Source organism: Pleurotus ostreatus (assembly GCF_014466165.1).
Source record: "Pleurotus ostreatus strain PC9 chromosome Unknown scaffold_3, whole genome shotgun sequence".
NCBI classification, from domain to species: domain Eukaryota; kingdom Fungi; phylum Basidiomycota; class Agaricomycetes; order Agaricales; family Pleurotaceae; genus Pleurotus; species Pleurotus ostreatus.
In genome coordinates this window covers 3350977-3376911 of record NW_023503158.1, presented here as the reverse complement: position 1 = coordinate 3376911, position 25935 = coordinate 3350977, and the positions used below count along the sequence as shown (strand labels likewise).

At 49.7% G+C, this 25935-nt stretch overlaps 10 protein-coding genes across 10 annotated transcripts; 8 read left to right on the top strand and 2 right to left on the bottom strand.

Moving 5' to 3' along the window:
• Window positions 1-963: 963 nt before the first annotated feature.
• On the top strand, window positions 964-2112 carry PC9H_005754 (uncharacterized protein; the record flags this gene model as incomplete). Its single annotated transcript, XM_036775314.1, has 5 exons — window positions 964-1079; window positions 1153-1275; window positions 1433-1459; window positions 1523-1585; window positions 1641-2112. 5 exons carry the CDS (start codon window positions 964-966, stop codon window positions 2110-2112), a joined length of 801 nt encoding a protein of 266 aa, XP_036633816.1.
• Window positions 2113-6669: 4557 nt separating this feature from the next.
• Window positions 6670-7579, top strand: PC9H_005753 (uncharacterized protein; the record flags this gene model as incomplete). The annotated part of the gene is made up of 6 exons (XM_036775313.1): window positions 6670-6701; window positions 6751-6777; window positions 6827-6889; window positions 6942-7022; window positions 7094-7215; window positions 7269-7579. The coding sequence occupies 6 exons, from the start codon at window positions 6670-6672 to the stop codon at window positions 7577-7579; spliced, it is 636 nt and encodes a 211-aa protein (XP_036633815.1).
• Window positions 7580-8211: 632 nt separating this feature from the next.
• PC9H_005752 (uncharacterized protein) lies at window positions 8212-10239 on the top strand (the record flags this gene model as incomplete). The annotated part of the gene is made up of 12 exons (XM_036775312.1): window positions 8212-8306; window positions 8369-8614; window positions 8707-8823; window positions 8874-8936; window positions 8992-9060; window positions 9113-9184; window positions 9246-9296; window positions 9356-9418; window positions 9480-9542; window positions 9599-9685; window positions 9744-9868; window positions 9920-10239. The coding sequence occupies 12 exons, from the start codon at window positions 8212-8214 to the stop codon at window positions 10237-10239; spliced, it is 1371 nt and encodes a 456-aa protein (XP_036633814.1).
• A 626-nt stretch (window positions 10240-10865) lies between these two features.
• Window positions 10866-12401, top strand: PC9H_005751 (uncharacterized protein; the record flags this gene model as incomplete). Its single annotated transcript, XM_036775311.1, has 2 exons — window positions 10866-11057; window positions 11109-12401. 2 exons carry the CDS (start codon window positions 10866-10868, stop codon window positions 12399-12401), a joined length of 1485 nt encoding a protein of 494 aa, XP_036633813.1.
• A 2479-nt stretch (window positions 12402-14880) lies between these two features.
• VPL1_1 (Versatile peroxidase vpl1) lies at window positions 14881-16790 on the top strand (the record flags this gene model as incomplete). Its single annotated transcript, XM_036775310.1, has 16 exons — window positions 14881-14944; window positions 14999-15132; window positions 15191-15249; window positions 15301-15435; window positions 15491-15612; window positions 15668-15743; window positions 15796-15832; window positions 15886-15893; window positions 15945-16025; window positions 16081-16150; window positions 16212-16221; window positions 16272-16307; window positions 16368-16540; window positions 16597-16636; window positions 16695-16719; window positions 16778-16790. 16 exons carry the CDS (start codon window positions 14881-14883, stop codon window positions 16788-16790), a joined length of 1083 nt encoding a protein of 360 aa, XP_036633812.1.
• A 1003-nt stretch (window positions 16791-17793) lies between these two features.
• Window positions 17794-18061, top strand: PC9H_005749 (uncharacterized protein; the record flags this gene model as incomplete). The annotated part of the gene is made up of 2 exons (XM_036775309.1): window positions 17794-17820; window positions 17876-18061. The coding sequence occupies 2 exons, from the start codon at window positions 17794-17796 to the stop codon at window positions 18059-18061; spliced, it is 213 nt and encodes a 70-aa protein (XP_036633811.1).
• A 428-nt stretch (window positions 18062-18489) lies between these two features.
• Window positions 18490-21445, top strand: PC9H_005748 (uncharacterized protein; the record flags this gene model as incomplete). The annotated part of the gene is made up of 9 exons (XM_036775308.1): window positions 18490-18537; window positions 18591-18647; window positions 18714-19035; window positions 19091-19523; window positions 19575-19950; window positions 20022-20350; window positions 20407-21016; window positions 21069-21191; window positions 21251-21445. 9 exons carry the CDS (start codon window positions 18490-18492, stop codon window positions 21443-21445), a joined length of 2493 nt encoding a protein of 830 aa, XP_036633810.1.
• Window positions 21446-21740: 295 nt separating this feature from the next.
• On the bottom strand, window positions 21741-23105 carry PC9H_005747 (uncharacterized protein; the record flags this gene model as incomplete). The annotated part of the gene is made up of 3 exons (XM_036775307.1): window positions 21741-22799; window positions 22852-22902; window positions 22956-23105. The coding sequence occupies 3 exons, from the start codon at window positions 23103-23105 to the stop codon at window positions 21741-21743; spliced, it is 1260 nt and encodes a 419-aa protein (XP_036633809.1).
• A 280-nt stretch (window positions 23106-23385) lies between these two features.
• Window positions 23386-24324, bottom strand: PC9H_005746 (uncharacterized protein; the record flags this gene model as incomplete). Its single annotated transcript, XM_036775306.1, has 1 exon — window positions 23386-24324. The coding sequence occupies one exon, from the start codon at window positions 24322-24324 to the stop codon at window positions 23386-23388; it is 939 nt and encodes a 312-aa protein (XP_036633808.1).
• A 316-nt stretch (window positions 24325-24640) lies between these two features.
• RPF2 (rRNA-binding ribosome biosynthesis protein rpf2) lies at window positions 24641-25852 on the top strand (the record flags this gene model as incomplete). The annotated part of the gene is made up of 4 exons (XM_036775305.1): window positions 24641-24654; window positions 24706-24838; window positions 24900-25163; window positions 25226-25852. 4 exons carry the CDS (start codon window positions 24641-24643, stop codon window positions 25850-25852), a joined length of 1038 nt encoding a protein of 345 aa, XP_036633807.1.
• Between the last annotated feature and the right edge of the window lie 83 nt (window positions 25853-25935).

Genomic DNA, 25935 nt, shown 5'->3' with positions numbered 1-25935 from the left:
CGTTTTTTGACCCGCCCCTAGTTGGTCCACTCATACGTCGTGTCTATGCGCGCCACAAAGCGCGTCTTTGTCCCAATCTAACCAAGGATTCTTGGATCAGCTCGACGCCAAGATCTTTGCGGAATCGTCGGGGTGCGTAGAATGGGTGAAGAGGGAAGATGGGTGTTTGCTAAGAACCATGCAGGATACGGGGCTTTCTGAGAGGCGCTCGGAGGTTTGGATGCTGACGGTGCTGATGGAGCGCTACTCGTTATCGACCCCATGTACGAGCAAAATTAAGCATCTTGATTCTATAGAAGGCGTGTATCAAGAATCACCTATTCAAACCATATGATCGTTCATAGCACGACGGCATCCAAGCAAAGTGATAGTTTTTCGAGAATGGCTCATCAATGGTGATTACCTTACGACCAAAAAGATTCACGAACTTGATTTCGCCCTGGCGCTCGCCTGACGCTGGCCTCGAAGGTGAGTCGGACTTCGCGTGTCTCTCGAACTATGGGCCTACAGCCAAGTAGATTACCACCGACTCCTCCACATCAGAATCAACCGATGGTGAGCCAACGCTGATGACAATCGCAGATCGTGCAACATGGTGATGTATCAGTGATTCCAGTGAACACTAGTGTTCACTCGCGTACATGCCTACAAATGAACGCATCAGGATCACTCGAAGTCGAACTAATGAGGACGCCATGCCACTCTCTGGTCGTCCTCGGCCATCGTTCCCGAGTCATTGAAATACTACGAACATCCGTTTGGTGGCTATAGCTCTTGCGATTATGGTGTTGATGACGATGTCGTTGAGCAAATATGGCGGTGTGGTAATCATTCACCGCCTCCGTCAAGCTGGTTGGATACCTGATTTCATTATAGATATACTCCCGACTAAGGACAATCATCCTGCCGTCCGTTTTCAAGGCTCCAACCTCTTCGCTCTGACCGTAGATCGGTTTATCCCCCATGTCCAGCCGAAGTATATCAGCAATCCTTCCCCTACCCCCCAAGCCGCAACCACCAGCTATGCCCGCTCTCAGCACCTCATCTTTTGGATTGAGGCCTACCACCACCACGACTCCGTGAGTTTACGCCCATTTCATAAGACGGATTGCTATCAGGGATTCACCTTATATTCCATTGATTACCTAGTAGCAGTAAAGTCTCCGACGATGAGTCGGGATCTAGATCGGAATCTGAGTCGTCTTCCGACTCAGACGAAGAATCAGACGGCGAATCAGACAATACCGCCAAGAAGGGAACTCCCAGCCCCCCGTAGTACCAACAGCTGTTACGCTTACGGCGCGACCTCCGGTAAAAGCGGCAAGGTAAGGCAACGGTCAAAGAAATGAAGGAGTGCTGATTTATCATCAATAGTAGCAGTATCCTGTGAGTGCGCCGCTGAATATCCTGAACGAGGCCTTATGCTGGCTAGTTCACTATCGGCATCCACGACCCCTGCGTGAGTCCAACTCAGATCGTGGGACTACTCGAGAAGTTGACAATAAACCTGCTCGAAACATAGCACCTCCATCGCGTTAACATCCCCAACCTATACAGTCAACGCACAATCACAGACATCCTCTGAGTTAAGATAAGATGTTCTCTCTTTTTCGACCCCCTACTGACGACCAATTTCCTAGGTTCGACAGGAGACTCATCGTAGGGCTTAGCATCGCGTTGGCCTTGCTTTCTGTGGGGGTGATGATGCCCATTATCTTCGTTGTCTTCAGGAAGGTCAAGTCACGAAGGGCGAAGACAGGATTCAGTGATTATCTTATTATGAATGGTATTAAGGATCCTAATCACACGTCTTTGGTAGATGGTGCGTCTCATAGCACCACAGAAGTGCGGCGAGACGCAGCTACGTCTCCCGTTGGGATTGCGCCACTGATTGCGCTTCACGGGGTGCAGTCGTCTTCTAGGACGAGGGATAAGCGAGCTCGATTCTTCTCTCCGCGACGCTCCACTGGAGACGTCGAACAGGGGAGAAGATCTGCGGGACATGGCCGCTCGGGAAGAGGGTCCCCACTTGTGCAAACCTCTATTCGGACGACTCAGGCGAGCGACGCTGGTTCCTTAGGATCTCCTCCTTCCTACCACTCCAAGATGTGACACACTCCCACTTGAATAAAGAGCTCTTTTAGTTGGTAGGAAACCTGTGCTGCATTACATTATTATAAGATGGTGGGTGGTGATGCACGATGAGACGAAGTGAATACATGCTTCGCGAAGTGAGTGTATTGCTTATGGTCGGATACACGTATGCGAGAATATAATGGTGCGGCAACATGGCTGGAATTGGTGTCGAGTGTCATAATAGCAAGGGATCTCAGTAGAACTGAAGCATGAAAGAAAGGATGAGCAAACAGCACAGACGGCAAGGATGGCTTCGCTTTCTTGTCACTACTTCTCTCAACTTGGGGCTGTAGCCACTGCAATGCATGGCCTGTACGGGTCCTATTGATCTATAATAGTACTTGGTAAAATAGATAGTCATTGAATCATTGAAGTTAGGATAGGAGATGGAGATGAGATCCACATTGTAAAAGAAGATAACAGATGGAAACTGTGGAGTAGACAGTAGCAGAATGAATAGTGGTGAGCATCAACAAATAACAAACTTCTGACCTGTGACTTTGTCTTACATGGACTCATTCAATGATAGATATAGTACAGAAAAACCAGATTGTGAGAGGCCTATTTTGAGTATTATTGCTGTTTACAAAACAGTTGGCACTGGCACTCTTTTGTAGAAAAATGCACACTTGGGTGTGCACATCTTCGGTGAATGATAACTTTGGAACACGGGCTTAGCAGCCTTACATCTACATATATATACCGTTGCTGGAGTCCCCCAACAGTTTCCAGGCAGACTTTTATGATCTGATTTTTGGGTGATTTTTTCTATATTCTTACTACCACTGAACTACAATGGCGACACATACTCTGAATGGGTTTGAACAAAACTGCAGCAAAGCATCAACCCAGCAGCACGAGAAACTCTGGAGTACACATTGAACAATCTGTAGCTTGCAACCAGTGTAGCGGACAATTGAGTTGATGTCTAGAGGCATTTCCATGCTGAGAATGGCCCAACATAGGTCAGTTGACATGCAGGAACTGCAGGCCATGAAGTACATAGGTATAGAGAGAGAAAGAGCCTTAGCTCAAGCTTGCACATTACTTGATTCCTACATGTTCTCTGATGTTCATAAAAGCTCTGGGGGGCTCTAGTGACTGTTATGGGCATGATCAGGAAGCTCCTTAGGGGCTACTAGGGGCATGATCACATGATACAAGATTGGGACTTTTGGTCTGCGTGTATGCGCGAATACTCAGACTTTTGTACTAGTTACATACTAATACATATACTTATACTGTTACCAGACTCATGTAGGTTTCATGGGCACACAGATACCACGTGCCCTTCAGTATTTAGTTTGTACGAGTAGCTAGTTTCTACTCATAGCTACTTGTACCTCAGTCTGAATATTAGTTTGTTCTTACCCTCTTTGCATCCCTCAACTACTTTGTTGTAGTCTCTCTCTCTTCTATCCTCACCTATTGAAATACAGGGCATGCAAGAGTGTGGGAGGCGCAGTAGTAGCTGAAGCCAAGCCTGTACGTACTAGGTCCTTATTTCCTCTTCCTCGCAGGCCGCGTACCTGTGGCGAACATGAGGCCCTTGTACTCGCAAGGACAGTCCTTAACAGTGACAAGATATACAAGCAATATATATAAGTTCATGTGGTTGATGTTTACCCATTCTGTTTGCTCAGTAACACTTTCCCCTATTCCCTTGTTTTCTGACTATCTTAAAGATGTTCTGCTATGTATACAGCTTATTTATCATGAGTCGTGACACTGAAGGAAGTGAGTTAATCTGTAAATGTCTATGCCATACTCCCTTGTGTATCACTACAATGATTTAATGGATGTCACATCTGGACTTGGCTATCTGAAGTCTGCTACTTGAGTGTTCTAATGAAGCAATAGTGTCTTTATTGCACCCTAACCATGACTTGTGTGTTAGGGCAACACTAATCCAAAGGACTAACATGGCTCCTACAAGAATACTAAAGAAAAAAAAATACAGAAGATAGCTTAGTTGACTTTAGATATCACACTAGAATTAGCAGAATCCCAAGAGAATGAGCTGGCATTCCCTGGAATTTTACTAGTCTTTAAATACTGTAATACATGTGGTACCCTATGTACTGCAGACATGTGTTACTGGTGAGGTTATTACTAAGGATATCAGAATAATGATTAGTAAGAGGACATGATATCCACATTTAGATATGATAGTGAGAAGAGATGATCTTTGGAATAAACTGGACCATAACATTGAGGGCATTTAGAGTCTGATGGCCCCTTTGTTCCCTATTCCATAATTATCCCTTTGCCCCCCTACTAATTCCAATTAAGTCACTGTCCTGATCTCCATGACATCCATCTATCTGAAAGATCCATACTTAATTAATTAGCAGACATGTAAAAGTGTACCACACCCTTTTACTTATAGCCCTGTAGCTCACTTTGCTACTGTGATATCTTTTCTTGTCCTTACAGACATGAGATCATTCTGTTACTCTTATAATAGTAGCAGCTAAGATGTGTCAACTCAATACTAAATGTATAATCCTACAGTTTACATGCTACATTTGTTGATATTTTACTTCAGTGTTTTGATGATTTGCTTGATTTGAGTACTTGAAGCCTATTTGTTGAAGTATATTATGCAGAATGAGGAAAGACATGATACCTTTATGGCCACCCTTGACATAATCTGGCAGCATTGATAGTCCAGAGTTCAGTCTGGTAGTCCCTATTCTCTATTACCTATCCATCCCCTGTTCCCCTGGGTGACCCTGAAGTGAGTGCTCATTTCTGATTATGTAACATTAATCTTGATACCATAACAATTTGGGCCATTCTATTCTAATAATATAGATTTAATAGATTTAAAGATATAGACAAATAAAATGACGAGATGAAGTAAAAAGGGAGAAGAGAAGTGCAATAAACATGGAAGACAATGAATTGGTGCCAATGTCAATTCAATCCCCCAGCGCTAATTTAATTCCAACTTAAAGTTTGATGAGATCCAAATTTCCCGATCACCGGCATCCGGCTATCACAATAGCCACCCTCTTTCCGTAGCGCCCAAGCGTCCCAACTAAAGGTAAGAACGGATCCTTTCATTTCATTCCAGGACCCGTAACTACCAAGTAGATGAGATACCCGGGCCGATTGCCCGGTGTGCGAATTCAAGTGCGGAGTGCAAACATAACCCCCGTCCGTACCTTGCATCTCGTATTCTCCCATCATGAATCAAGTTATGGTTTGTTGCTCGTTATTGACTGAGTCAATTCCGGCGTTCGTCGTTCATCAAATGCTCTGCCTAGTGCCCCGTGCTTGCTCATTGCTCTTTCGTTCGGGGTCTGGAGGCAGGGGAACTATGTGAGTCATCCGGCTCGATTCTGTATTCATCGTGCTCAACACTGTCTTTGATAGACTGATAAGAACGGCTGAGCACGCGAGCGAGTTGCGAAATGGAATGGGGAGGGAGAGGACGACATCCACAAACCAGCGCAGGGATTCCTCCAACCGAATTTCGAGCCCTCATTAACATTGATGAGATGTCCATCGGTTCGCCGTTCAAGGAGTATAATACTCAGGGATGGGAAAGAAGGAGGGGGTTGTACTCCCTCCTTTTCCATTTTCCGTTTTCCGTTTTCCTTTCCCTTTTTCTCTATCCCCTTCTTGTTTCTTTCTTCGCTCTTTAGCAATAACCTTTGCGTCCAGTCTTATCTATGGATCCATTTGCGTCGATACCGCTGCTCCCAATACACCTGGGCGATGATCATATTCCGGGCAAATGTGAGGCCAGGTTTCCGCGGTCATGGTTGTGTTCCCCGGCACTGCTGCCGCCTTCTACGATGTCAATATCCTAAATGTATTTACGCCTTGTGCTTTCGGCGGGTTATGATGCTGGTCTCCACCCCTACGACATATTCGCCCACAGTCGCAGTCTAGAAGGTAGCCGCACCTCAAGTAAGTGAAGCTTTGCACCACGTTAGAACGCTATGAGATTGTTGACTTTCATCAATTCTGTCTCTTCTAGTCAATGGCCGTGGAAGTGGATGGGATCACGATAACAACCATTGGGAGTTTCAACGAACATCATCAGAAACCTTTGAAATAGCAGTATGTTATCCGTCTGATCATCCATCCTCACTACGTCACCAAAGTACTCACATGGTAGCTATAGCTTCAGTAGCTGGAGGTCGTGTTGACATTGAGGTCTTGGAGCCGATACCGACCTCAGGGACTCTGGAGATGATCTCGATGATCCTATCTCCAGTGATGAGGTCAAGGCTATAAAAGCATTCCTGTGAGTTTATTCCTTCAATGGACACTCATCTTCATTGCTTAATCCGGTGCCTCATACACACTCTTAGTGCATCGATGTGAGCAATATGTTGACAACATCCTGAACGAGACGCACTCACAATGTGATTGCACATGGCGTCGACTTAACACCAAACAGAATTATTTCCCAGGAATTTGCTTCGTGAGTGTGTTGGAACTACTTCGCAATGTAGAATATACCATTGAACACCCATTAGTCTCACTGAGGATAGGAAATCGTCTATAGTGTCTCCGATGCCTACCTTACCTCCACCACCTTCCACAAGGTAAGCAATGCTCGAAACATGTCTAATGTTTCCTATTCACCGGTACAAGGGCCACCGTAATGATAAACAATATATCGTGAGTGATACATCTAGCAATTATAACTCAGTGTTACATTATTTATTAGCACTGTAACGAATGTGGGCCCTTCACCGACGGTCCTTCCTACCCGCGATATCACGGAATCCTCGTAAGCCCATCTTACAAAGCATAATAGTAGTCCCATTGACAAGTACATACAGCAGTCCGATCAGCAATAATCTGACGCAAGCCCCAGCGGAAACCGCGATCCCCACCCCGACGCAATCATCCTCCAAAACAAGGTGAGGTAGTTGGAGTCAGCATCGCCTCTGACGTTAGCATCTTCAACGGTTAACAATGACGTCTCCCGTAGGGTTGACCGGGCTACCGTGGGGCTCAGCATCGTGCTGGGCTTGATCTCGGCGACGACGATGGTGTATGTTGGCCTTCGGGTCTTCAACAAGGTCAAACCCCGCGTGATACAAGCAATCCTCCGTGAGTATCTTACGATCGTGAGACTGCACACCCTTTTGACGTACCTTTGGTAGATGCCAGGTCTGAGACCACTATCGAAGTTTATAGAGAGATGTCTCCGTCCTCGGCTGGAATGACGTCGCTGATCACGCCTCAAGGAACCCAGTCCCCTCCGCAGACGAGGGATAAACGCGCCACGTTCTTGTCCGAAAGACGCTCTGCCGGAGACGTCGAAGCTGGGAGAGCGCTGCCAGGACAAAATCTTGCTCGTGGAAGTCGTCGAGAGCTTCCACCACTCATCCAAACTTCTACGCGGGGGTCCGCACTCTCCAATAGTGGCAACGGTTCATTAGCGTCTCTTCCTTCGTACCGTTCTCAAATGTGACAATACTATTTGACGCAGAACCATTTCATCAGCATGCTGCCCTCCGGCGTGACAATACCCAGAGTCACTGCATCGCAGGCGCGGGCTGTCACCACCGTTGCCCGCAACGGACAGTTCAATGATCCCGTCTCTTCTGTATGAATCTTAGAACCGACCTCCATTTCATGGACGAAGGTATCACTGCCCCCTTTCGCTTCCGAACAACATGATGGCGATGTCTCAACCAAAATTTCTATTATTAGTTTATGGTCTTGCACCATGAGACTTCGTGAGTGCACCCCGCAGATATACTCTGATCTCGACAGGAATCCAGTTGCATCTGACAGGAGCGAAATTATAAGAAGAGCCCCGACCTTGATCTCATGACAACAACCATCGATGATCTCAATGGACGCTGCATCAGAGGCCTTGGGATGGGTATGTTGTTCAATTACTCGTATGGTAGTTATAGCATCGATGGCTGACGTTCACGGTGATATCTTCAAACATAGACATGGAAGCAGACGCTGTCCCAGTCCGTAGCGACAACCAGTGGCCTCGATTCCTCTTAAAATTGCCGCCGAGGACGGATCATTGGACCATTTTGTTCAAATACACTGGACTCCAGGCGCCGGGTTCTTCTCCTCACCTTCATGTCCAGCCCTCTATTCACAACCCTCACATCCCGACTACGAACGCTACCCTGCCAACGTTTCTCCCTTAACGCCAGGCGTGATGTGAAGAGATTGTGTGTCGCACAGTAGAGACAGATGCTAACAAAGTCCTGACTTCGTATTATTGGCTTCGCAGCGTAGACAACGACGATCTTCCGAGAACTGACGCCGCTGATGCCCGAGGAAAGTGCGGCGAAACGAGAGCAGACGGTGCCGGTGCCCATAGGAAGGGTGTCGAATCTATGATTGGCCGCGATGCCGACACCAGCCTTGACTCTGATGATGGTTCCGACGGTCCTGTTCCCATTGAGGACGTGACAGATATGATAGCATCCCCGTGGGTTGGGTCATTTGCTATTTATGCACGTCGCAAGTACTCACCGTGCTTGATCCGGCACTGCGCACACTCTTAGCCCATCGCTGTGAGTAATACGTTATCGATGTTCTGAATCTGAGGCACTTACGATGTGATAGCATACGATCTCGACGATTCACCAATAGTGATGATAGCAACAACAACGTCAATATCAACAGCAATAATAACAATAACAATAACAACAACAACAATAATAATAATAATATAAATGTCTTGTGAGCACTATGTCGGCATTCAATGAGCAAGATCCACATCGTTTTACTAGCACCATGACCACCGAGGATACTTCGCCGACAGTCCCTCCTGCTCGCGACAGCCCGCAGTTCATGTACGTGCATCATTACAACGTCAATCATGAACAAGACTTAATGTTACTTTGCCAGCACTGTAACCACTACGGACATTTCACCGACAGTCGTTACTACCCGCGACAGCCCTCCTCCTCAACGCCCGTAAGTGACAGACTTCCAATGGAATATGAATAAGCCTTACTTGATTTGCTAGGGATGTGACCATTGCGAAGACTCTGCCAACGATTCCAGCGACCACTCCTATCCAGGATAGCCCCCGACCCCCGTAAGTCCATCCTACAATGCGGAATGCTTGTACTACTGGATCATGAACAAGACTCGCATAGCACCGTGACCACTACAGAGATTCCACCGGCAGTCCTTCCTCCTCAATCCTCGTAAGCGCATCCTGCAACTTGCCCGTTAAATTATGAACGAGACCTACATGTTTTCCTAGCACCGTGACTACCACGAGCACTTCGCCGATTGCCCTTCCTACCAGCGATAGCTCCCGACCAGCGTATGTGTATCTTACGACTTGTCCCATTCGATCATGAACAATATTTTCATTGATTTATTAGCACCGCGACCACCATCAGTACTTCAGCGACAGTCATTTTTGCTCCTGAAACCACCCAATCCTTGTAAGCGCCTCCCCACTTGGAATACTTGTCCGCCGATTGACAATAAACACCCACAGTAGCAGTCCAATCAACTTCCTGACGCAAACTCCAACAGAAACTGAGATCCCCATGCCCACGCCCACGCCCACACCTTCTAAGCCAAGGTGAGGCATTTCAAAGTCAACATCCGTCTCAAATGGTTGAGATCGACGAATCCCCTAGGATTGATAGGAGAACCATCGTGGGGCTCAGCGTCGGATTAGGCTTGCTCCTGGTAGCGGCGATAGTGTTTGCTGGGTTTTGTGTCTTCAAGAAGGTCAAACCACGCATAATACGAGCAATGATCCGTGAGTACCTTACCGCCCTAGTATTGTGCTGTCTTCATGTACGTTCGGTAGATCGCAGGCCCGAAAACATCATCGAAGCCTATAGGGAGACTTCTATGTCCTCCGGAGGGATGTCACCACTGATTAAGTCTGGAGGACTACTGTATACACCACGAGTGGAGGGAAAGCATGCAATATTCTTGTCAGAACGATATTCTGACCCAGATGTCGAAGCCGGGAGAACATCAACAGCGCATCCCTCCATGGATAGTGCTGGTCATCGAGGGCCGCCACTTGTGTCGAACTCTACGCGGACGTCTGTGCTCTCTGATAGTAGCTATGATGAGGGCTCCATGGCATCTCTACCTTCCTACCATTCACAAAGACGGTGACAGTATTATAATGTGTTGAACATTTTATCTCGGACTTGCACTTTATAGAGTTCCGCGTGGAATACATCCCGCACCAGGGGAGGCAATGCTGCGAATCGTCCCTGTGCACCATGCCTCTTGTTATCCTATCACAGCAACTACTTTGCTAGCCTCGCTTAGCCGTCATAGATTAAGTCGACCACTGTAAAGTGTAAGTGCTATTAGATAGTATTCGATAGGGGTGGCCGATTTCTCTTGCTCGCCATGTTTATTTGTTTCCTTCCATCGATCTCCTAGCGCCCTCCTTGCCAGGACCGGCGGACTTCGACTCTTCGACTACAGTGCTACATTGTGGCATGTGCAACCAGTGTTCTCGATTCACGCCCAAGTTCCCATCCTTACTAGGCGGGATGCCGGACCGTAGAACCTAACGAACGTTTTGTGCCCTGTTCCCACCCAATGCCTCGTAGATTCCGCCTTTCCTCACCTCTGCTTCAATGCTTGGCACATCCATGCTACTTCGGACGGTCCTGTAGTGGGATAACATGCTATCAATAGGTAATCAACGCGCGATAGGGGACATCAAAAGCTCACATCGCTGACAATCCCAAGCGCTCAAGCTGTTGATGTCAACTACCACCTCACTCATGCCTCATGCATTAACTATGAGAGGCGTGCTCTCCCGCATATTCTCGTATTCGACCAAGGGAAGCAACGTCGTTAATGCCTGCGTGTGCAAAGCGTGGTCAAACGAGGCCCTCAGTGTCAATTGGTATGATATCGATGCGTCTGTCTTGATAAATATGCTGGCGCCTCTTGAAATGGAATCGCGTCTTCTAGTGAGTGCTATGGGCACAATTCATGCCTAGGATCTGGCTAACCCTCTGTAGAGGTTTTCTCGTGCTATCAAGGATGACGACTGGCTACGTTTCGACAAGTATGCATGGCGAGTTCGCAAAATCGCGTTCCAACGGAACATCAACTACGAACACTCGGTATTCGACCAAATCAAATCACACGCTGCAGATCCGACTCCGCGCTTGAAGATATTGTCGTTCGACATTGATGCTCGCCTTCTACACGTGGTCATATCCCTGTTCGGCCGTACGTCGGTTCAATCGCTGACGCTAGGAAAGAACACAGTAGACAACTTTGGGCTTCACTTTGGAGCACACGAAAAGGCCTCAATGGCGTCCGAATGCGTCCTCTTCAAGATGCCCCACTTACGGACATTTGAAGTCTCAATGAGTTACAATGAATACGAAAACCCCGTGTTGCTGCCACCATTCACATCGATCGTTTGTTCCCTCACTTATCTTGAAATCGTCAAAATACCTGCGTTTTGGCTAACTGACTCCGTCATCGACGCTCTTGCGATCCTCCCACGGCTACGTTACGTAGAATTGGGAAGGAGTGCGGCTTCTTCGAACGCCAGTTTCACGACAGTACCGGACGGGATCAAAGGCTACTTCCCTTCCCTCGAGATACTCCACTTCCATATGTCCTTCACTCAGGCTAGCATGTGGGTGTCACTGCCTCATTTCCCGAAGGCTTTGGTTTCCCTCGCCCTTTGCTCTACTTTATACGAAAGCGATGCGGTCGATTCGCACGGTTGGCCCCATTTTATTGAGATAGTTGGTGCGGAGTTGTGCCATCTTCGCCAGCTTCAAGTGACTTCCCCCGATGATAATGGACACACACCTCATCCCTTTGAAACCTTGCGCCCGCTTCTTTCGCTATCTAATCTACAACACCTAACACTCAGGACTAAGAGGGGTATCGAGCTCGAGGAGAAACAACTGGTCACGCTCTTACAGGCTTTCCCACTCCTGGAGTCCCTCGAAATTCCCCAGTCGACGCTGGTAGACCTTTCTTGTCTCGCCGAGATTGCCCCCATCTCCCGTAATCTACGGGTCTTAGAGCTTAACTGGCATACTCCACCTTCTTTGGCAACCCTTCCGGACGTGCAAACCCCATTGTCGCAGTTGAAAACATTTTCTGGCTCCATTAGCACCGCATTGCCTTTGGTTCAAATCGCGGAATTCTTGGAAGATGCACTACCTCCGGAATGTAGTCTTCCCCCGTACTGGGGGTTTATCTACGACATGTGGGCTGCCTTTGCGCGCGTTCGGGAGAAGGACCGTCAACGCCAAACATGGGGACATACCGGCCCTGCGGCATAATCATGTCTTGGACTTGATGTGAGCAGATGATTCCGGCGTTTGGCAGCTTGTCTGCAGCATCGTCCGCCATCCCCCTCGTCGACTCGCGCTCGCAGCTAACGCAGTAACCAACGTCGACGTTTAACGAATCTCTCCGTTCCTCACGCCTACGCCTGTGGCCGTAATCCTCGGTTATATATTGCCCTTGCTCCGAGTGTTATGGACGTTCGTTTGCCATGATTTGAGGAAGACCCACTCGAATATTCACGCTTGTACATCTATCAACTGCAGGGACGTGCGATCTGGTATGTGGACCGCGTGGGTGAACACTTCGTCCCCAACGCTCTGCCGCTGAGAACAAATTAAATTGTACGAACTCCATTATGTCCCCTCACAGATTGCGGTGGATGGTGCCCGAGATCCAGAACCACCTTTGGGGCAACGTCTGCCGTCGTCTATTCATCGTTTGCATCAGCGGATGCGGCAAGAACAGTACATCCGATGCACTCGCCACGGAATGGCGGAAGACAAGGAAGAGAAGAAGATGGTATATCGGGAGACGATTGAGACCAGCAGAGAAGCGCAAGTGTTCAAGCCGATTTGTCACTTGTGGTGATCTTACGCCGACAACACCTTATATGGCATAACCATGAGGCCACTAGCACGTAGCACCCATCGGCGGTGTTGCTCTGGGGCTGATGAGCGACTAGCATTGTCGCGAGAAGAGTCATCGGGACCGAGCTTGAACGAGTGTCCGACTTCATTGTAGCCCAATTGTACCCATGGCACCGGTAGGCTTGTTTTTAACGCTGCCGGCAAGGATATCTCATACGAGCTCTCCTGGGACGCACTCTTAGCCTTCGATTGTTCTCATCACTTACTTGTCTGTCAGAAAGATGTCGGTAGAACGTTGACCGTGGCAACCGAATCTTCTGGTAGATTTTCGTGACCCACATTGCGTGAGCAATTAGAGACTCGAAGTGCAATGACGTACTTACTTTCAAGAACTGGGGAGAACTATTGTGCCAACATTCCGCTTCCTCTTAATCTCAATGGAAAAACTCTGATTCCGCTCTAATTAAAGGCCATTGTTCCATTCCGGCACCTTCGTATCAAGAACAACGCCGCTAAGCGCTCGGCCCTCTCACCTCAGTCACTGACATGACATGTGCAACGGCGATCCGCCTATTGTTGAACATTCAGTACCGAATATTGAACCATCAAATCGGACACCTTACCTGTACTCTCCTGCTGTTTCTAAGATAACTCAGCTAATTCTCGCCCTTTCCTCACGTTGTCGAACTGGAGTGATCGCGTCACTCTGAGAGCAAACTATAGGAAGGGTTAGCTCAGTTCTCCCGCTTTGACATATGGCATCTGGGCTGACGCAACGACGGACATCGCAGAGTGTTCCTTATGGATCTTGGGAATCTGTACAGCTCTTACCGTGTACCAGAACTGACAACCTAGGTAGTGCCATCGTTTGGGTTCCCTCAACAAAGCCAGCCTATTCTATTCTGGCGCGCCTAAAACACGGCCCAGTACGATTTCATCAACTTGTAGGTGATCTCTTAGCGTACGAGGTGCACTTTCATTGTGACAATCTCATACCCGGTGAGTGGCTGCACTAACCATGAGAAACCCGCTCATGGTGATTGGTTCCGGGCTGGTTAATTCAATATACCGATGTATTGAGTGAAGCGAGCAGCTGCTATCGGAATCAACGTCGAAGCCTTTTTAGCTTTGAATGTCCCACGACGACCATCACTCTTTCCCCCGGTCGTGTTATCCAAGCTTGTTTCCCGGATACCCTAGTCGGCCTTATGCATGCATCCTTTTCACCAAAATTAACCACCCGCCACTCATATTGCTTGTAGTACCGAAGCCTTGGAGCAAATTAACATCGGTGCGACTTCAGCCGATTGATTGTGAGATATCCGAGTCATTCCAACAACAGAGTATTTCTGAAGTGTCTCGAGTCTATCAAATACCGAACAGGACAATCAACCTTGCTTGGGCAGGAGATTTCATCCGCAGGGTACTGCCAACCTCTCAGTGTTTCGGACCAAGACATAGTTTGGTACCACCGATTCCGACGGTTTGAGCTACAGCAAGTATTTGCCTTTCTTATTGCCCTGGGCTACTTCGCTCACTTTGATGCACACCGAACTCCACTCTCTCGGACCCGGAGGCGGTTGTACTCAAAAATAACCCGACCCTCAGACGCTTCCGCAGGCTTGGGTGGACTGTCGAACACTTTGTGTATTCAGCGCCCACGGACGCCGTTCATGCACCCGACGCTCTGGTTGTACACACACCCATTCTCACCCTCGACAAATTATGTGAAAGCCCATCATCTCGAAGTACACCGCTGATCAACCAGTACAACGACACCGATGTTAATATTTTATTGGACTCTTCGCTAGGTATAAAAGGGAAGAGTAGTTGACACTATTTTCCAAGGCCTCAGTCTTACTTGCAGTCGCATCCTCGCATCGCAATGACCTTCGCCTCTCTTTCCGCTCTTGTTTTTGCATTAGGCGCGGCTCTCCAGGCCGTCAATGGTAACCCTTTCCTATGGCCATCATGAAATACCGTGTTGATATTCCGATCGCCAGCCGTAACTTTGCCCCAGAAGCGCGCGACTTGCGCTGGCGGTCAAGTCACTGCCAACGCTGCTTGCTGTGTCCTCTTCCCAATCTTGGAAGACCTTCAGCAGAACCTCTTCGACGGCGGCGAATGCGGTGAAGAAGTACGCTACTTGTGTTTACTGCTGCTTTCTTTGCCTTACCATCCACGCTCGTCGCTAGGTGCACGAATCCCTTCGCCTAACATTCCACGACGCCATTGGATTCTCTCCCACCAAAGGGTAAATCGTTGTGCTTGAGGCCATTTTACTTTACTTATCCATCGTGTGCAGTGGAGGCGGCGCTGATGGTTCCGTCCTTACGTTCTCTGACCCGGAAGTCAACTTCCCGGCTAACCTCGGTATTGACGAAATTGTCGAGGCGCAGAAACCATTCCTTGCAAGACACAACATATCCGCAGGTGACCTGTACGTTCCTCGTCGACTTAACTTTGTAAGGTGTCACTGAATTGCCTTTATGTAGAGTCCAATTCGCTGGTGCATTAGGTGTTTCCAACTGCCCGGGTGCCCCTCGAATCCCGTTCTTCTTGGGTCGCCCCCCAGCCAAGGCGGCGTCTCCAATTGGCTTGGTCCCCGAACCGTTCGGTAAGCGACTTTTGATGCCATTGTACGACAAAGTATCGCTCACTGCTTTAAATAGATACCGTAACAGACATTCTAGACAGAATGGGCGACGCTGGATTTGCTGCCGTCGAGGTCGTCTGGCTCCTTTCTTCGTATGTCCCATATTATTCATCAATGACTTCAATTCTAATGCAGATAATTCAGACACACAATCGCTGCAGCCGATCATGTAGACGAAAGTGTAAGTCCCACATCTCCGTCATCTCGCTGGTCCTGACATAATCTTTGATAAAGATTCCTGGGTGAGCTCTAAGGTGTGAGTCCGTCTAGCGTGGTGGCTTACTTATGTTTAGAACCCCGTTCGACTCGACGCCGTCCATCTTCGACTCTCAATTCTTCATCGAGACCCAACTCCGTGGAACTTCCTTCCCAGGGTAATGAATTAGCATGGTCTACCATCTGTGTGCACAAAGCTCACTTGTTATACAGATCTGGTGGTAACCACGGTGAGGTTGAGTCGCCCTTGGCGGGTGAAATCAGGCTTCAATCCGACCACTTGGTGAGTCTTTTCCATCCTGCCCCTTCGAATTTCATGTCTAACGCTTCCGCGTCTCTTACAGCTTGCCCGAGGTGCTTAAACCAATTGTCTGCCTCGAATCATACTGAAGCAGTATAATTAGACTCCAGGACTTCCTGTGAATGGCAGTCCATGGTTGGTAAGCGCCACCTTCTATTTCCCACCTGTCGCCTGGGAGCTCACCGTTAATGGCAAATAGACAATATGCCGAAGATCCAGAACCGTTTCGCAGCGACCATGCTTAAGATGTCGTTGCTCGGACAGAACCAGGCCGACTTGATCGACTGTTCTGATGTCATCCCCACGCCCCCTGCTCTCGTAGGCAAGGCACATCTCCCCGCCGGAAAGGTCCAGTCCGATGTCGAACAAGCCGTATGTTGCATATTACCCTCGCGGATCGTGCAATAACCCCCACTTCTTCTTTCTAGTGTGCCACCACCCCCTTCCCAGCTATCGCTGCCGACCCTGGTAAGCAAATAGAATCCACAGACGGTGTACAATTTCTGACCCGTTGTCCGCTATCTAGGTCCAGTCACCGCTGTCCCTCCCGTGTACGTACCAATTCAGCTAAATCTGCACGTACGCCTTGACGCTAAACCCATGGTCCAGCCCCCCTTCGTAAGCGACGCAGTCGGCTCCGTACAGCATATACATCGCTCTCAGAATATTGTCTTCATTGATATCCTCCTTTCCTATATCCTGGTGAGATTCGTTCGTGTTAGATATATAAATAACAGAATATTATGTCCTTTCCAAACGTTATCTCCCACTGCAATCCCAGCTGGCTAAGGCGTGAACATTGAGCACCATTTACCATACACTCTCCGTGTTTATCTTGTTGTTCTACTTGCTTCCGATGCGAGCTGCCTGTTTTGTTCTACTGTAATTATGCGTTGCGACAAAGTATTGGGTTCTTGTTCATGATGTACGCCGTAGCTCTGGGGCTCGGCAGTTGCGTGATGGCTGGAAGATGATACTCGCAAACCGCATCGGGCAGGCGGGACGCGGAGGCAGCAGCAGGAAGGAAGCATTATTTTAAGCCGTCTTTCATGAATCCCCGGGCTTTTGACCTCTTTGGATGTTGTTGGTATAACAAGTACCACTGTGCCAAACGTCAGTTTAGGCACCTGTGATCGTCCACACTCAAACTATGTCCTGTATGCCATATCTGACACATTGCTACCGTTCTGTGCTTGCGGTTGCCGCGTATAACACAACACGATCGTGCATTATCTCGAGATGTCGAGGTTTTAGGTCGTCCTGGTACCCCTCGTGTGATGTCAAAGTCCTGTAGTCCAATGGTGAAATTTTCAGACGAGGATTGGGCCCGATAAACCTGGTTATTACGATGAATCTGGGCCATAAAGTAGCTGGAGACATGAAGGTAGCGACGGACATGGTTTCGCCTTGACTGTCTTCTAGAGGCGAAGCCGATCCATCAGCCTCGTATTCAGCCCGGAAAACAAAGTTGTCGGCTTCGGGTTATGTACGCTTCGTCGGTGTCTACGAGGCCAGGAAACGCCTCCGGATCATATAAATCCTCGTCGATCTGGGAGTCGTCCTCTTCCTCATATCCGTCATCGCCATCTGCGTCGCCTGGCACATGCTGGTTGTCGACATCAAGCATGAGTCTCGTTTTCCAGACGCCTGAGGTAGCCTGAACAGTCTCCCACTGCTCCGCCACACGGTTGCTGATGGAGGGAAAAGGACGGCGTCCTCGAGGAAGCCTTTGATGAATTGGGACCCATCCAAATCTTCCTCGTCGAGTTGGAACCTGCCCAAACGGATTTTCCACGGATCGCCTTTCTTCGTGCCTTCGTCTTCGCCGGCAAGTTCGTCGAAGACAACCCGGTCGGCCTAAGCGACGATGCCAACATCAGGCGTGAATTGTAACTCGATACCAGATGGTCTCGCACATCAGGCAAGTGGCGTCCCGCGATAATAGCTCTCCATATTCGTCTTCGACGGAGATGTACATAGGAGGTATGAGGTGCGGCCGGACGTCAAGGAGGGGGCTTGTACCCCGTGGATAGAATGTGTGATCTGCGTTCTATTCGTCTCAGGGCTTATTCCTCGATCAGTAGATCTGTGGCAGTGCCGGTATTTGGCAGAGTTTGACTCCGAGCCTACTTCGAAAGTCAAACACTCCTGGCAACTCCCCTTTGCTCCAGGACTCCTCCTCACCACTTCCGCTGATCTACTGATGACGTCTCTGTATCCGTCATGCAGAAGCCTGAGTGGCCTAAGGCCAGGGTATATAAAGAGCTGGATCCCTCGTCAAATCCCCATACTCCTCTTTCCCTCCCACCACCACCACCACGATGTCCCTCCCAACAGCACGAAAAGATATCAGCGAGCAGCCCGCAGCGGTGAGCATCGTCCATATGCTTCACAGTAGGCCTTGTATCTGACCCTCCCTCAGGGGTCCGTGACAGCTCCAATTGATCGAGCAGCCAAAGACGCAGATGTTGATCGAAAGGTACGTGGTTCACTGAGGAAATTGAGGGCATACCCCTCATGGGCTCTGTATCTCGGTGTCATGTAGATACGATTGTACCACCTTGTCGGCGCATTTCGCGAAGGTCGCATGCCCACGAACGAGCAAATCGAACAAACGCTCGACTACGTTCTAGCAAACTCCCCCGTCGATCTTTCAAAGCTCTCCCCGGAAGGTCGAAGCCTAATTGAGGACACTCGCGATGTCATCAATACGGCCAAGATTATTGTACAAGAGAAAAACGCGGATGAACTCCTGCAAAGCTTCATCTGGCATACACGGAGTACCAATGCCAGTACCGTCTTAAATAAGGACCCCAATCAGGCAGCCCCCTTGGACAAGTCGAAAATAGACAACGACGCACAACATGGTGAGTTCTTACCCTGTCTTTGGTATTTGTCGATGATTAACCGGCCGGTATCTAGCTACACGCCACCTTCGAACTCTCGTCTCGCTCATTCTAACCAACGCCGAAGTTCGGAAACTCCTCACCGATTTCTCAGTCATTGGACGTGATCTGCTAGCTATCTCAGCTTCCAAGGCTTCGGAGCAGATGCGCCCGTCTGAGGATCAACTTCGCAGAGTTGACGAGCCTGCGCCTCAAGATCAGTTTATCACCGAAGGCGGTCGCGTTGCGGGCCTCAACGAAACTCCCGTGCTTGAGGCGCGTGTGCCGGGTACAGACCACCGTGTCACTCAGCACCCAAAAGACGAGTTCGGAAAGGGCGCGACCATTAAGACAGAGAGCGGAGACACCATACCAGCGTCCAGGGCGTATGACCAAGCACGTATCGAGGCAGATGCTGCGAAGCAACGAGGTAGAGAAACAGCAGAACAAGGGAGGCAACAGGCAGTTGAGTATGTGATTCGTCGGTCATGTCGTTAACCATGGTGCTAATTCCCGTTCAGAGAGTACGACGACGTTCGTCGGGCTGCAGATGACGATACTCGTGACCCCAATGCTGAGGTAGATGAGAAGAAGCAGACGCTTCGCGATCGTATGCGTGGCTATCGCGATAACATCACCGATCGAATCCCGACGCAACACAAAGACCGCGCCAACGAGCATGCTGATCGCACGAAGAAGTTTTTGTTGGAGGACTACTTTCCCGAAGAACGTAGGGATCAGTTCATCTATCGCGGGAAGAAGGTCGTTATCGAGTGCCAGAAGCACGACGAGTACCAGGAGAGCATGCGATGGCTGCTCGGCGCTATTGAAGAGTACGTTGGCCACGCTAAGAAAGTTGGCGTGCAGGGTCAAGAAAGCGGCAAGCAACTCAAGCAGGTTAGTTACAAGTCCTCGTATCCTTTCACAACTCTAACGGGGGGTGTTTGATATAGGATACTGACTTGCAGACGGCGCTCTCAGAGTTGCGCACTCTCTTAGAGAGGTTCGCCAACGGCCAAACTATGGATGGAGTCTTTGACGCCATCAACGTCCTCATTGACGACACTCGTCGGGACCCCGAGCTTCGCGATTGGTTCGCCAATGTCGATACATATATGCGCAAGGTTCTCCTGGAGGCCGGATACGTCTTGGAAGATGAGTGCAACCAGGCCGCGAATGAGCTCAAAGATAAGGGCAGGATGTTCTACGACGATAAGTATAAGAGTCATTTCGACAACCTCTTCGACCAATTCGGCCGTTGGTTTGGTGCCATGGGCGAAGACCCCTTAAACAAACAGTAAGTGCTAATACCTATCGGGTCGTAGATGTTTATATACTCATATGATTCCGCAGACTGGGCGACGATGTCGCCCGCTTGACCAAAGAGCTGCTTTTCGACGACCAAGGATCTCTCCAGTTCAAGCCCCATCTGTGGCGAGACATCCGCAACGTCATTGTCCCCGCCTTCGTCGACAAGGCCGGCTACTTCCCCATTCCCCGCATCGAGTACACCGACGACAACCTCGACCTCGTACTGGAAAACCTCGTGCTCGCTGGCCGCAACATCTTGCCTAATGTCCTTGAGATGGAGATGCGTAATTACTTGAAGATGTCGCCGTACGATGCTATCCAGGACAATGGGAGGAGTGAGCTTCGGCTGGAGGGCTCGCAGATGCAGGTCGATATGCGGGATGTTGCGTTTTGGTACAAGAAGAAAGGTGGCATGGGGCCGAACATGTCGGACAGCGGTCTCGCGGACGTGCTCATTGGAGGGAAGGGGCTTCAAGTCGACATCCACATTGTCACCACGGACAAGCGCGACAAGAGTCGCATCATCAAGGTCAAGGACGTGAATGTCAAGATGGATTCATTGAAGTTCTCCATCAGAGGCTCGAAGCACGACTTGCTGTACAAGGTGTTTGGCAGCGTCGCAACCGGTTTGGTCAAGAAACAGATCCAGAAGGTCAGTTAGGCTCTCCTTCCATGGCTTTCACTTCGCTCATGATGTGGTACAGGCCATCGCTGATTCCATTCGAACCGGGGTGGAGTACATTGATGGCCAGCTCGTTGGTGTACGCGACCGTATGAACGAAGCCAAGGTCAGCGACGACGCAACCCGAGCCCAGGCACTCAAAGACGTGAGTCCCCCCTTTCGCCGGTACTTCACTCTCCTTCACTGATAATTGTTGTCAAATAGGTGTTCAAGCGCAAGCAAGACGAGGCGTCTTCTCTCAAATCCTCCGACAAACGCTCGCAGTTCAAGGTCATGACAGACAAGAAGAGCTCTGTCATTGACCCCAACGCGGGGCACCCCGATGGTTGGGTCAACCGAACTGAAACTGCTCCCACACGAGGCCGTGAATGGAGGAGCGATGCTTTCACTATTGTCTGATCTCCCCACTGTTACCCTCTTAATTTTATAAGCCAATGGATGTTGATAATGTGTACGATACTTCAATGTGTATGATACTCCAGGTGTTTTGTTGCGGCCACATATATTTTGATTTACGTCTCTTTCTTACGTCCCAGAACTCAATGCAGGCTGGTCTGACCATGTCTGCAATGTGTTTGAACCGAGCGAATACCAGTGTGATCAGTGCGGTTATGAGAATTGAGTTGTAGGCTGAGAAATCCATGGGGGGTTTCAATACATAGATCTTGGTACTAACGAGCTATATGATTGGAGGTTATCTCCTCACGACTGCCTCGTCACCACTTAGCATTTCAGCAGAGTCTGAGTCGCTCTCACTGTAAGAATCCATATCCTCGTCCACAGGGTCCTTGCCGTCAACTTCATCACTGGGAGAAAGTGTCTTGCTTTTCCTCGCCCAGTCTGCTTCCTCGAAATCAGAGCCGGGCCAAGCAGCATCAGAGACATTCGCGCTGATTTCCCACGCCGGATCGGCGTCGCTCTCGTCTACATCGACGGATATGGTTTCGCTTTCATGGCCGTCTTGCACGGAAACTGATCCGTCAGACTCGTATCCAGCCTGGACAACAACGTTGTCGGGATTGACAGTGATGCCCAGCGCTTGAGGATCCACGTCATCGAGGGGTCCCAGCGCGAGATCCTCTTGGAGCAAATGTCTTATGTGCGCTTCGTTGGTGTCTACAAGGTCAGGGAACGTCTGCGGATCGTATAAATCGTCGTCCATGTCAGAATCGTCGTCGTCGTCGTATTCGTTATCGCCGTCTTCACCACCACCATCTGCATCTGCATCTGCACCTACATCGCCTTCTGCGTCGTCCTGCACACACTGGTCATCGACATCAAGCATGAGCCGCGTTTCCCAGACGCCCGGGGTAACCTCAACCGTCTCCCACCGCTCCGCCACGCGATTGCTGAGCGGAAAATGCAGGGGGAACAAAACGGCGTCCTCGAGGAAGTCCTCAACAAACTGGGATCCATCCAAGTCTTCCTCGTCGAGCTGGATACACCTCCCCAAACGGATCTTCCACCGATCGCCTTTCTTCATGCCTTCTCCGGTGAACTCGTCGAAGATATTCTGGTCGGCCCACGCGACGATGCCAACTCCGGGTTTGAATTGCAGCTCGAACGTCTCGCACATGAGGCGGGTGGCACCTCGGGCTAACAGTTCTTCGTATTCGTCTTCGCGGGAGACGTACATAGGGGGTATGAGGTGCGGCCGGACGTCGAGCAGAGGAGTTGTTCCCCGTGGATGCGATGTGCGATCAGGGTTGAGTGCTTCGTTGTTGGTCGAGATACTATCCTCTATGAATGATTCCTGATTGATGAGTATCGTTAGTAGAAGGATAGAGCGCGCTGCAAGTGCGCACCATGTGGGTATACACCCTCCGGGCTTGAAGCTTGAAGAAGCGAAAGTCGGTCTACGGGACATACGGGAACGAAGCTCTGCGGAATCTCCAGATCGATGACATACTCGAATATTGACGCCAGGATTTCGGGGATGGGTGATATTACGTTCTCCAATGATTAGACCACCGATATCGCGCAACCGTCGGCTTCGAGCAGATTCTGTGAGTTTGAATTTGAATCTGCGTGCGCTTGGAAGAATGATGCGATGAGGCATACCTCTTCGAGTTGATCGCCTACATACTGGTCCTGGTCTTCGGATTTCGTTCAACCACTGATTTCCTTACTGATAGGCGTACTGAGAAGGAAACGCTCACAAATAGAAAGCCGAATGGAGCGCCCCAATCCTGTGAGAAGGGCGGCAATGGCCGACTCATTCGTTCACACCTACTATTATGGCCTTACGATCTAAAGGGTTTTTGAGCCGTGACCACTGGCTTGTCCGAATTTACAATAAGCCCAGCCCTCACACCAACACGTATAGCAGTTGACGGAGGTCATTCGTTCTTAGCAACGTCCTGAGCCAACAGACTCCGCGTGTATTCCTCGCCCCTCTCCCAAATACTCTTTGCACCATAGATTTCCCGTTCCCATTGCGACTCTAGGTCGTCTCGAGGCGTCCTGAGGAGGAACGACCCCGGGTTCATCGGGCGATATCGGCGAAATGTATCGACAACTCTCCCAGCAGTGTCCTCATCAATCACGTCTTCATACAGTATAAGAAGCAGCATCTCCATCTTCGGCGCAGCAAGGAGCAGGGTTATCAGAACGACGAGGTCGTCCTTCGATGAGTTGGAAGGGTGAAGCGGCATTGCCATGTGGGTGAGTCGGGGGAACGGGAAGGCTATGAAGTTGAAACTCTCATCGGTGTAGGCTACTGGTTCTGCAAAGTGCACGTGTGTGATTCTGAGGGTGGTGGCGTTAGGTGGAGGTGGATGAAGTAGGACATGGTACTGCAAGCGTTCGCGTCCGAACAGGAATAAGTGAAGATCCTTGTACCGTTCGGGGGACGGCACCATGCTGGACATAGACACAAGCATGACCATCGTGCTCTGATCCATTGCGATATGTGTCAGGTTTTTGCAAACTCTCGACAAAGTAAACACATGGATCGACAAATCGCGAACCCAGAGGTGGCGCACAAAGTTCGCGGGCTCCCTTTTCCCCAGAGCTTTCTTCGTGATGCTGCTGATGCTGCTGGATACTATGGAGGAGGAGGAAGGGGTTTCGCGAGCGTGAGGATCGAGGGGAATGAGCGTTCGCATGAAGTGTTCCATTCGCGTGTAACTCTTCAGCTTGACCGTCTGGAACAGATAAGGCATTGCGAGTGCGCGGGCCCATGAGCTGACTTGGCAGATGGCGAGGCACGTCGATGACTGGGCTGCAAGCTCAAGGATCTGGCAGATAATCTCTGAAGGCAATTGAGGAACTTGCATGATGATGGTTGCAAGGTAAAGCTCCCGACAGCCGAATTTGCCTGAGTTTCCCTGGAATAGGGGGTCTCCTTGTGAAACCAATTACTCGAGAGCCTTCCTGTCATGGTGTGCTAGTGATGTCCGCCGCAACTTTCGGTCTCCTAGTTGGCAAATCCCGCCCAACCGTCCACACAAGGCAAGTTCTAAATTCAAATGAGGTTCGAACGAATTTAGAGGCTTTGATAGGAGCATCACGTGACACGAGACAAGCGCCCATCAAAAACTTTCAGTGAGATATCGCCGTCGAGTAGGCTTTCGACAGAACGAATTCACGAACATGCTACGAACGGTGTAGGTCATCTCTTCTCGGTCATATAGCTTCTGATACGATTCATGCTCCAGGCGACCCAAAAATGCACGCTCAAAACGAGCCCTTGATGCTCGAGCGCCGAAAGAGATCGAGGATGCACGGACTGCGATCTTCGTAAAAGGAACACATGCAGGGGAGCGGGTTAGTTCAGTTATGAAAGATCTGGTGAGCTCAATTCCGTGTACGAATCCGCCCCACCCCTTGCACTTAATACGCTTCTACGCAGATGGCCCTCAAACGACCGCATTGCATCTCATTCTCCAAGAAAAACGATATTCACCCATTTGATGCCACTACATCAAGCTCAGGCTCAACTTCACAATCATCTTTGGAGTTCTGGGCGGCCAAGAACGATGCATCGTTGTTTGTTATCGGGCAGACGACCAAAAAGCGGCCGCATGGGCTTACTTTGGTCAGGATGTATGATGGACGGGTGTTGGACATGTGTGAAGTTGGAGTGGAAGAGCACAAAAGTATGGATTCATTTAAGGTACGTCTCCGCTCCTAGACATCCACCTCATTAAAGGTTTCAAATTTACTGTTATCCGATAGACACCCAAACCCAGACCAGGCAACAAACCACTCATGCACTTCGCCTCTGAACTATTCGACACACATCCGCGATTCATCCAACTAAAATCCCTCCTTATAAGCCTCTTCAACGGCGAAGTCATTGACTCAATATGTCTCAATGGACTCGAGCACGTTATCAGTGTTTCCCTCTCTCCCACACCCGCCGGACTCACCACCGCCTCCCCTGAGACCACCACCAACCTCAACCTCCCAAAAGTGCACATACGTGCATACACTACCCAGCTCCTTCCGTCTGGCACTCGCGTCCCGCGCGTCGAGCTCACCCCCATGGGCCCCGCCCTCGACTTGGTCATGCGCAGACACCAGGATGCGGATACGGAGACGTGGAAGCAGGCGATGAAGAGGCCGAAGGTCGTGAAGAAGGACATTGAGAGCGGGCTGGGGAAGAAGAGGAAGAATATGGAGGTGGACGAGATGGGCGATCTGAGAGGGCGGGTGCACGTAGGGAAGCAGGATTTGAGCAAGTTGGTGGGGAAGAAGATGAAGGGGCTGAAGAAGGGGAGCGGCGACGACAACGCCATGGACTTGGATGGGGAAGACGCCTGGGATATTGGTGGGAAGAAAAAGAGGAAAATACAGACATAGTCGCATGGATGTACGAACTGCTGTACTTTTGGTTGTCAATTGCTCTACAGTCCCTCGTGTAACGGTCAACTATTGCTACCACG